Consider the following 10,899-nt stretch of genomic DNA (forward strand, 5'->3'; position numbering starts at 1 on the left):
ACACTCACCTGCTCACTGGGAAGCAAGTTGAATTGCTTTTTACTGTGATGAAATACGCATAACAAAATTGACCCCTTTTAACCATTTTCATTTAGTGCAGCCACATTGTTGCAACCCTCACCACCATCCATTTCCAGAACATTCCTCATCTCAAACTGAACTCTGCCCCCATGAAACACTAACTCCCCACTCCCCTTTCCTCCCAGCCCTCCAATTTCAACTGTGATGAGGGTAACATTTTTGGAAGGCTTGTGTTCATTTTTATTGACTTTATTTTATGCAACCCACCCTTGATTCACCAGAAGCATCCATTGCCTTGGGACGTGTAGTAAAGGAGAGATGAAAATAAGAGTCAAATATTTAGGCTTTGAGCTCTTGCCTTTCAATAAAAAGCCAGGCTTTATGGAAGGACAAACCATCCTTCCAAATGCCAGAAGCTCAGGAGAAGCTGGGTGGGACCTAGGCCATCCCGACTCACAATCGTTTTGTCTCCCACTGTGCTCGTCTTCAGGAAATGAAAGATGTCAGCAAGCAGCATGATAACTGTGTTAACAAATGTTTACGTGGCTATCACGGATGAGGATTCCAGGCTTCTATGTAATGTGGAAGGAAGGACAGGGATGGGAAGTTTAGACGGCAAGTGTCAGGATACTCAGGGATTAAAACCTGTTCTTCCCATTCTCCATCCCCGTGTCTATGGAACAGAGACGCACTGACCCCTGTGTTTCATGACAGGGCCGTGGTCTGACATGTGCATGACTCCAGGTTTCCTGCTAACGCTGAGATCTGTGAGCGTGTTTCAAGAGCAGCCAGAATCACTGTGCTTCCCAAAGGGAGGTCCAGCCTGTGGGACAGGAGGTGAGTTTTATAGCATCAGGTGATGGAACCCACATGGCCTCTAAATATTCCATGGGAATGGGCCTGTGGGGCTTTCTTTGTACTTCTATACACCGCTTTTTCTGGAAAAAGCCTAACAATGAAGTTTAAAACCACACTGCCCAGAACAAACTGGTCACAAATCTAGAAAACAGAAATAAGAGCCACTGGATTATTTTTTCGCCCACGATTAAATTATTCAATTTAAAGAAATAGCCAAGTATTCCCAGACTCTAACTTTCCTCATTTTTTCAATCTATTCGTCTTTTTTAAAGTGACATTATAAATAATTAAATAATTAACTAAAATTAATTACTTTAAGTAATTAAAATTAAACATGCTTTGTGATGACAAAAGAAATAGGAATTGTTGCTCTTCTTTTTTTTTAAATGTTTATTTATTTATATTGAAAGAGAGAGAGAGAGAGAGGGAGCAGGGGAGGGGCAGAGAGAAAAGGAAACAGAGAATCCCAAGCAGGCTCTGCACTGTCAGCACAGAGCCCGACACAGAGCTGGACACGGGATTCAATTGCAGAAACCTTGAGATCAAGACCTGAGCTGAAATCGAGTCAGACACTTAACCGACTGAGCCCTCCACACACCCTGGTACCCGTTGCTCTTTGTAAGCAGTCTTACTTTGCAAAACGAAGTCTCAGTCTCCATGTTCTCCATGAAATTTTACTATTCCATGAAAATCCCAAAGTATGGGAACCTCTGACACACAGGAGAGCTGCTCAGGGTTCCAGAGTCAGTAAATGAGAAGCTCATCTTCATTGGAAAACAGACTCAAACTACACACTTTGGGAATTGAGGTAGTAAAATTTATTTGTATTTATCTTCAGGACAGCATTTTGCCAAAATGATGAATGACACCTAATCAAGTTGTAAGTGCACTTTGTCCAGTTTATGGGGCGTAAGTTAGATGTCACCTAGAGAAACAATCGGAACATTCTAGAAGATAACCAGTTTTGCATGTTTGTCCTAGGACTGTGTGTTCTCTATACGGAAGGGTCTTTCGTGGGGTCCTCACTATTCACTGCCCCTGTTGACCAATAAAGTCTTGCAGTCATTTCCCAATGGGAGTGCAGGCAGGGCCCAGCTGGATGGCAGGCTCCCAGGTGCAGAGACATGAGGAGGCTGGAGAAACGGGGACCTCAGCCAGGTGGCAAGGGAGTCTCATATGGAGAAGAGCCCAGAGCACTAGTGAAAATGCATCCCCAGCAAGGGGAGCCCGCAAAGGATCTCAGCCCCTCAAACCAGATGAAGGACGCAAACCCCCATAAGAGTGGTTAATGAGAGTCAACAATCAATGAACACTCAAAATAGGTCACTAGATGAGAAATCTTCACATGTCTGAAGATTCTAAAGCTTACATATGAAAAAAATATCTAACTTGATAGAAGTTTTCCAGATTTGAAAAAAATCTTCAAAATTCTTACAGTATTACCAATAGTGAGTTTTGAAGCTGGAGGTTTTCAAAAATATCAACAACTATAATATTGACTAATCATTTTTGTCTTTCATCATGGTAGGAAGATTGAATTTTCTTTCCATTCCTACTAAAACTTCACATTATAAAAGCTGTTATATGGTAAGATAATGTAGCAAAAAAGCATTATAAAGTGTGTCAACAGTTAATTAACAAATTCATATATTTTTAGAAAAAGTTCTCGGGGTGTTCTATTAGTCACCCTGACTGTGGGAAATGGGCACTCATGGATAAATCAGTGAGGGTCACAGCTCTTGGCCATGAGAACAGGTCTTTAGAGCCAGGAAAACCCTTGACTCATGAAACACAGACACAAAATACACACACACACAACACACACATGCACACACATTTATAGACAAATGCACACGTATGCATACACACTTTCACAGTATTCACATATAAGTGTACACTCAACACACACACACACACTACATTACCATATAAATACTTAGCACAGGAGAATAGCAGGCCCCCAGGTGTGGGAAGATGGCCTGACACTTAGTCTGAGTTGTTAGTAATTGATGGCACAATTTTGTCTAAATCTCTTAAACCCTTTGTCTCCAGATCCCAAGACTGAGTTGAAGCAAACCATCTGTAAGTCTCTTTCAGTTGTAAATTCTGTGATTTCAGGAGGACAAGGAACATCATCTACCCAGAGGTGGCCTTAGGCCCTTCTCTGTGCCCCTGACAGGAGCCCTGCAGGCTGGAGTCACAGCCTTGGGCACCCGGCCAGGCCCCCTCACCAAACATCAGTCCCCAGAGGCAGGGCACATCAGAGCCCCATCTGTGGGGAAACTCTGCTCTAGAAACTTGTGGAAATTCTTTCCTGCCCCTCCTCCCTACGCTCACAGTCTTCTTCATTCCTTAGGAGCAAAGACTTGGCCCTGTGAGCAACAGTAATGATCAGCAAGCAACTGAGGCTGGGGTTTGGGGAGATTAGCAGCTGTCCCCTGGTTCATTTCCTGCTCCTGCCACACACATTTCCAGAGGTGCCCATGACAGGGGCCTCACCATTCCTTAAAATCCCCTTTTAGGGGCTCCTCCCTCTCCCTCCTCCAGGGTATTCATCCAGGACTGTGCTCCCGTCCCTGTCCTGGCCTGTGTCTGGAAGCTGCTGAGTCCCAGGCCTCAGGGGATTGAGGGCCCAGCCTCGCAGCAGCACATGACCTTTGGCTGCAAAGATCAAGTCTGATCTTGCTTTCAGGTGGCTACCCAAAATACAGCTCCAATCCCTGAAAATAACCCCCCAGGGCCAGTTTTTCAGGCAGCTGTGGAGTTGAGCCCCATGACTGGCTCTGTGAGCAGGTACATTGTCATCCACCTTGTGCCCCTGTCATGAGCCCGGGGCTGGTGCCCATGATAGGTGCTCAGCAAATGTCTAGGGACCATGAATCAGACAACCTCATAAGCAATTGGGCCTGATTAAGTCCTCAAGAATCCAAAGTCCTTATGGCCTTTATCCCGTGTATGCATTCAAACGGGGGGGGGGGGGGGGAGATTCACAGCAAACAAAAGATAAAGAGGCCAAACAAAATTCTTACCTTCTTTTCCTACAGAACCACTTTAAAGGTTGTTTCTGAAATACCAAGTTCTTCCAAAACAGCAATCTATCATTTTTTCTATCCCCATCCCCTTCTTTGGGGGCCCTGCTTTGCTGTATTCTCTAAACACAACTGGCAACCTTGCATATTCCTCCGCAAGCTAAAATATTCCCGGATACTTTTAGGTTTCAGCTTTATCTTTTTTGACTTCATTTTTTAAAAACTGTGGTAAAAGAAGCATGAAATAAGATTGTTCATTTTAGTCATATGTACCTGCGCGGCCCAGAGGCAGCCGGTACGTGGGCATTGCTGTGCACCACCACCACCAGCCGTCTCCAGAACGTTTCTCATCTTGCGCAACTGGAAACGTCGTCGTTGTATCCTTCAAGGAAGGCATTCCACTTTGAGGCTCACTTCCCCTGACATCCCTCCGGGTTCTACAGCCCGGCTGTCATCTAGCGGCTGCTGATGCAGGAACAGCCAGGCCGGCCCTTCATGTTGGAGGGGCTTTTCCAGGGTCACGCCGTGAAGGTGTAGGGGCCAAGGGCAGCTGCCAGAAATGTGCCACTTTGGCATTTTGATTATTATAAATAAAAATTACTTAAGACACTCAGACCCTCCCCCATTCCCCTGAAAGCAGGAAAGAACTCTCCCTGTGGCAGGCGCCCTCCCTGTGCCAGGAGACAGAGACGTTCTGGTCACCAGAGAAGGGGATTCAGAGCCCAGAAGGCTGTATAAACAACCCTGTTACTTATTCCTAATTTCGCACCCAGTCCAAATCCTGTTCAGAATTACCTACTGATTGAATCTCCGGGAGTTAAATTTTCCTGATTTTTTTCAGTTCTTCAAAGATCCATTGTCTCTCTGGGAGAAGACATTTATAAATGACATATCCAATAAAGGGTTAATATCTAAAATATGTACAGAACTGATACAACTCAACACCCAAAAAACAAATTATCCACTTAAAAAACGGGCAGAAGACATGAACAGACCTTTCTCCAAAGAAGACATCCAGATGGCCAACAGACACATGAAAAGATGCTCAACATCACTGATCATTAATGAAATGCAAGTCAAAACTACAATGAGGTATCACCTCACACCTGTCAGAATGGCTAAAATCAAAAACACAAGAAACAACAAGTGTTGGAGAGGATGTGGGAAAAAAGGAATCCTCGTGCATTGTTGGTGGGAATGTAAAGTGGTGCAGCCACTGTGAATGTTACTCAAAAAGTTAAATCCAGCAATCACACAACTGAGTATTTACCCCAAGAATACAAAAACACCAATTCAAAGGGATACATGCACCCCTGTGTTTATAGCAGCATTATGTACAGTGGTCAAATTAAAGAAGCACCCCAAGTGTCTATCGACAGACGAATGAGTAAAGAAGATGTGGTATATATACAATGGAATATTATTCAGGCACAAAAAAGAATGAAATCTTGCCATTTGCAACCACATAGATGGAGCTAGAGACTATTATGCTAAGCAAAATAAGTCAGCCAGAGAAAGACCATATGATTTCACTCTTATGTGGAATTTAAGAAACTAAACAAAGGAAAAAAAGAGATACAGGGAGGGAGTGAGACAGAGAGAGAGAGAGAGAGAGAGAGGAATCAAGAAACAGGGGGACTTGTAGGCTTGAGACCGTCCTCCACCTCACGCACTCCTGAGGGCTTACGGGGTCTCTTAACTTCCACCTTCTCCTTATACTTCCTGAGTGGGAACTTGACACTTTTGAACACTCAGAGAGCAAATCAAACTATGTGCTTCTTTAGCCTGCAGACTGTAAGCAATTTGTCTTCTTTTAATAAATTCTGAGGTTAGGTAAATTCAACCTCAGATGATCACTTTGGATGCCGTCACCTTTCTGCCACCTCTGAAACCCCAGCATTATTTCTGAATCCACCCCTTATGTCTAGGGGCTTACCCTCAATCCTTGTGGACCCACAACACAAATTCCTGGCAATCCGCTGTGTTCGGTCTTTCCTCACCTGCAAAGTACTGACGTAGTCTTCACTAGCAAGTGGGGACAATGTACCCAAAACTGACTCTATGACATCCGTCCTGTAACTTAGCTGGGTTGTAACCATCTAAGGTCAAATGACCATGATATCTAGTGCACTTTTTTATTTTGGAAATCCTATGTGTGTATTTACTTTTCTAAAATGTGAAGTTTTTTCCTTATTAAAATAGTGTACCTTTGTCTTTATAGATCATTGGTCACATTTTGTCCCATTTAAGGGTTGAGTCAAACAGTGACAGAGCAGCTGACATGAGATGTGCATATTTACAACTGTAAGAGCCAGAGGCCACCCAGCCTTTCCCCTAATGGACCCCTGGCACGTTCAGTTATATCCCTAGAGCCCAATCACATTTTTGACTTTACAAAAAGTTATTAGAAACTTCCCCACTACCACTTTATTTTTAATTTTGCCTCAAAAGGTGACATTTATTCAAAGGAAAAGAAAAAAGAAGAAATGATAAGATGTCCATCACTTGGCTCCCTTCCCTCCCCCTCCCCCCCCCCCCCCCCCCCCCGCCTCCTCACTACTACTCAAGTGTCTGACTTCAGCTCCGGTCATGATCCTAAAGTTCGTGAGTTCGAGCCCCTTGTCAGGCTCTGTGCTAACACCTGCTTCCGTTTTGTGTCTCCCTCTCTCTCTGCCCCTCCCCCACCCTTGCTCACTCTCTCTTTCTCTCTCTCTCAAAAATAAATAAAGAAAAATTTTAATTGCTTTATTTTAAAAGGTAAAACTTCATACATCCTTTTAAAACAATAAAATTTCAACATATTAGACGAGTCAATCATACAAAGCTGTTTACGGCAGTAATAAGCAAAGTAGTAACATTTTACCAGTATAAAATACTCCAGAATCAAATCACAACTTGTATCCTCAAAGGTTCAAGTGTTTTATCCCACATAATAAAGTGTGGTCAGCTTTAAAATTCATTTTCTGGATGTCTTGTTGCCAATCAAGGTCTTCTTCCCACCATCATCTCACACGGTAGGAAAGCTGGCCAAAGAGGCGATTCCACAATGGTTGTCCCGGTCTTTGGCCATCTTTATGTAGCCATCCATGCCCCAGTCTGTACCCCAGCTGAAAGAAGACAGCATTTGCCATTTCATTCAAATAAATCAAATACATTTGTCTTTATTAACAATGGGACTTGATACTGAGCAGTGCACCAGAGGCCAAGACAGATTCAGAAAGTATCAGGAGAGGCTGTTCTTGTTCATGGTTTACGTTCCAAACCTGCACAGAAAGCTATTCCCCCAACCTTTCACGAAACTGCAAAATGAGAGACAGGAAAAAGAAACTCTCAGGGCAAGATGTATTTCAGAAATAAGAAAATTTTCAAGTTTAGAAATGCAGTGGTACCAAAACTATAGCAAGGACCTTAGCAAACTTGAGACAGTACCTTATTAGTATCATCCAATGAATATGTCTGTGTTCCCCCCACGTGCGGTAAAGACTTCTGCGACTTCAGCAGCATGCTCAAGGGTTTGAGGACCTGCATCCAGACACTAATTCCAAAAAGGATTCCCTTTTCAATTTCAAAGATAAGTATTTTTGGCTTTTTATACCTGTTTTTGATAATCCAGTATTTTTTGTTCTCTGTCTCTGTTCCGTCAGCACCATAGCCAACCACCAGAACACCGTGATCCACGTCTTCACTGCTACAGCTTGGATCATAATAAATGCCTGGAAAAGTAAAATTCAATGCTGGGGTGACATGTGGCTTATCAAACATGCTGGTAGGCATATCAAACTTCATTAAATATTTAATGAATATTTAAATTACATATTACATAAATTACATTAAATATTGAAATAACATAAATCCAGAGAGATTTTAAAAACAAGATTTTTTAATATGCTAGAGATTTAGGCCCTCATCTAATGCCACCAGAAATACAAGTTGGCACAAACTCTTTTCCAAATAACTTGCCAAGAAGCATAAATGACCGCTTATTGATGCCTTGTCATTCTACTTTTAGGATGTCAGCCTGGGGATACAGCACAAAATACAAAATTATGTGAGCCAAGAGGTTTTTTTTTTTTCTAGTTTCAATTATATTAATACAATTCCTTAGAAATTTCGAAAGGTCTGATAATTAAAAAAACGTAAATTGAGCTATACCAAATCAAATTCTGTAGCCATTTAAATATATTTATGACAAGCTTAAAATCATGAAGATATGATTCAAGTAATGTCACACAGAAACAACAGGCACAAATACTACATGTACAGAATGAACATCCATGTTAATCAACACACTCAAAATTCTACATTGTATTCTAAATACCTACTAGTCAATTATATGGTACGTCATGGTACCATTTTTCTACCTAAATTTCCATATGAACAAATGCTTACCTTCTTTATAGAAGCGGAAGGTATCCAGGCTTGCATCTATAGCAGCAGAGATGGGCCCCACAGCTGCCAATGTGATCATAAGTTCATTCTCCTTACTAGGGACGTCCCAGTAGTCAGTGACATTGGCAACAGAGTTCTCAGGCCTGTATTTGCAGGAGTCTCCCTTTCAAAGGTAAAGGGGAAGAGACTTGATTACTACCATCCACCTCCTGGGGAACATGAGTTCAAAACAGTTTGAAACTTACTGAATTCAAGACAAATTTGTTATAATGCACCCCAGGAGCTGAAATGCTATTTATTGGTTGTTTTGAAATTGAAAAATCAGCAGGTGTCTATTCAATGACACACTCTCCGTCTCCTTGTCCATAAGAAATTTTTCAATCTGGAGAAATCCATACCAGTATACAGAATGGTATACTGTACTTACCTCCACATAACATAGAAGTAGGAGCAACTATATGGTAACCATCAAGGCAGAGAACTATGCCGGATTAATAAATTTTAATGACAGTTCTGACAGTCTGCAGATACAAAGTCTACAATCTAAAATGTGAATATAAATATGGTAGCTGTTGTCTTTGAACCTGTTCAACTTGGATAACAAGACAAGAAGCTCTCTTTACCTGTGCATGATATGGATAGGATTCCTCTGAGTCCAGGCCGCCGTTGTCCTTAACATACTGGAAAGCATCATCAATTAGGCCGCCACTGTAGCCCTCATTGCCTTCAGTCTGAGAGCAGTCCACCAGGTTCTGCTCACTCAGTGAAACAAGTTTGCCAGTTTTCCGGAACATCTGTCCTTCAAGGGCACCAGTTGCACTAAAAGCCCAACAACAAAGACAATAACCCTGAAAACAAAATTGAAAAGCTCTTAGTCTACAAAATAAATAGTAAGAGTTTGACAACTGCCCATAGATCTAAAACTTCCTAAAACAACAAACTGCATATTCTTCCTCAACATCCATAGCAAGGACACTAATTCCTTTTGTCTTCTATTCTTTTTTTTTTAATGTTGTATTTAATTTTTGAGAGCGAGAGAGACAGAGACAGAGTACAAGCAGGGGAGGGGCAGAGAAAGAGGGAGACATAGAATCTGAAGCAAACTCCAGGCTCTGATCTGTCAGCCCCATTGTGGGCCTCAAACTCACAAACCACGAGATCATGATCTCAGTCGAAGTTGGACGCTTAACCAACCAAGCCACCCAGGTGCCCCTGTCTTCTATTCTTGAGAGGGACCTGCTGAATATTGTCACACCTGATCCTTCACAGGAGTTACATAGCCTTTCTCTCTCCAGTCCACAGATGAGGGGATCTCAACAAAGAAAGGTGCTTGGAACACTTTCCACTTCTTGCGCTTCTGGATTTTAAGGCCATTCATCACCTGCCTGAATTCTTCATTGGTCTTCAAGGAAAAGGAAATAGAATGTTGACAAGCATGAGATTTTTTTTATAAGTACTGTGAGGAAAATAAAAAAAAACAAAAAATAAACAAACAAACAAACAAATAAATAAATAAATAAATGATATTGTGAGGATGACACACATAACATTCAGCAATCCATGCCACACTCACCATGTCACCAAAGGCATTCATTGCCATTGTGAAGGTGTGTTTCCCTTGACTGTGTTCCCGATTGTGCTGTTCAATCATTTTCATATTCCTCTCCCACACTGCTCTCCTCCATACTTCATCCTGCAGAAAAACAAGTATCTTATCATCTTGACTTCTATTTGAAAGCAAATCACCTGCACCAAGTGGATGTGCTCCCAGCAAGGAGGAGAAACCACAGCCAGGGGTGGCCTGATGCTTCTGTGAGCTGTTCTCCAGCAACCACACAGCAGGACATATGCCCACGTTGTGTACAGTCAAGGTGCCCTGCTTACTGCCTTGGTAAGAGCTGGTAAGAGCAGACTCAAGCTACTCTGTGTTATGAACTCCCACCAGCGTGGAACATTCTCTGCAACTTTCACTGGGCAGTTTAGATGTTACCAACCATGCCATATAGTTTCCCATGTGTTGCCTTCCACTGGGACCATCGTGCATCTAAGCTCTGATAGAGCTGTGGAGCAGCTGAGGCTACCCCCAAGCAAAGGCCAGCCAGGAAGAGTAAAGGATGCATGTTTCAAAAACCTGGGAAGGGAAAAGAAATGAGTATCTGATCAGGCCAAGCTGTCTGAAAAACCAACCTCCTTTTTTCTGAGATGTAAAAGCCACCCCGGTGAAGTAAAAACATTGAATTTATCCTCCCGAGTATTTCCACAGAGCTGTGGAAGGAGGAAGTCTGAGGATGTGGGATGTGCGGGACACTGCCCTGCGACCTCCGCTTCTTCCGGGGGACTTGGATCTCAGGGCAGGGAGGGAGGGGGGAGGGCCCCGCAGCAAAACCGGCGGGGATCAGGGGGCCGCGGCTGGAGGGGCCAGACCTGCAGATAGAGCTTCCTGGGAGCCCCAAACTCCCGACTCCCAAGGCTGGAGGCCGCGCTGGTTCCGAGAGTGTCCCTCCCGACCCCCTGCTCAGGTCTTGCGCTGGAAAATCACCTGTGACAGGTGCAACTGTGCAGGTGCAGTCACAGGTGTGGGTTCCGGGGGCTTCCCACTCTC

General features: G+C 43.1%; 1 protein-coding gene and 1 pseudogene across 4 annotated transcripts; both read right to left on the reverse strand.

The window, feature by feature from the left end:
- LOC124524184 (tyrosine-protein phosphatase non-receptor type 2-like) overlaps positions 1–4,259 on the reverse strand; it is a 31,325-nt pseudogene extending 27,066 nt beyond the window's left edge.
- Positions 4,260–6,915: 2,656 nt separating this feature from the next.
- LOC124525380 (procathepsin L) lies at positions 6,916–10,417 on the reverse strand. 4 transcript variants are annotated; one of them, XM_047097765.1, is made up of 8 exons: positions 10,292–10,417; positions 10,251–10,253; positions 9,871–9,990; positions 9,553–9,699; positions 8,921–9,145; positions 8,298–8,460; positions 7,504–7,621; positions 6,916–7,015 (listed from the first exon to the last, which is right to left on the reverse strand). In XM_047097765.1, exons 1-8 carry the CDS (start codon positions 10,415–10,417, stop codon positions 6,916–6,918), a joined length of 1,002 nt encoding a protein of 333 aa, XP_046953721.1. The 4 variants fall into 4 exon arrangements, with proteins under 4 accessions (XP_046953721.1, XP_046953735.1, XP_046953728.1 ...); XM_047097779.1 differs by lacking the exon at positions 10,251–10,253 and having other exon boundaries at positions 9,565–9,699; XM_047097772.1 differs by lacking the exon at positions 10,251–10,253.
- Between the last annotated feature and the right edge of the window lie 482 nt (positions 10,418–10,899).

The sequence above is a fragment of the Lynx rufus genome, unplaced genomic scaffold (genome assembly GCF_022079265.1).
Source record: "Lynx rufus isolate CCGP_SWC_20201006 ecotype Redwood Valley unplaced genomic scaffold, mLynRuf1.p SCAF_10, whole genome shotgun sequence".
Lineage (NCBI taxonomy): Eukaryota > Metazoa > Chordata > Mammalia > Carnivora > Felidae > Lynx > Lynx rufus.

Excerpts from the sequence above, each read along its gene's own strand:
- LOC124525380 (XM_047097765.1), bottom strand. The coding sequence starts at position 10,417 with ATGCATCCTTTACTCTTCCTGGCTGGCCTTTGCTTGGGGGTAGCCTCA. Across the intron at positions 9,146-9,552 it reads TAACTCCTGTGAAGGATCAG|GGTTATTGTCTTTGTTGTTG; the intron begins GTGTGACAATAT and ends TTTTGTTTTCAG. Across the intron at positions 7,016-7,503 it reads TACTGGATTATCAAAAACAG|CTGGGGTACAGACTGGGGCA; the intron begins GTATAAAAAGCC and ends GTCTTCTTTCAG.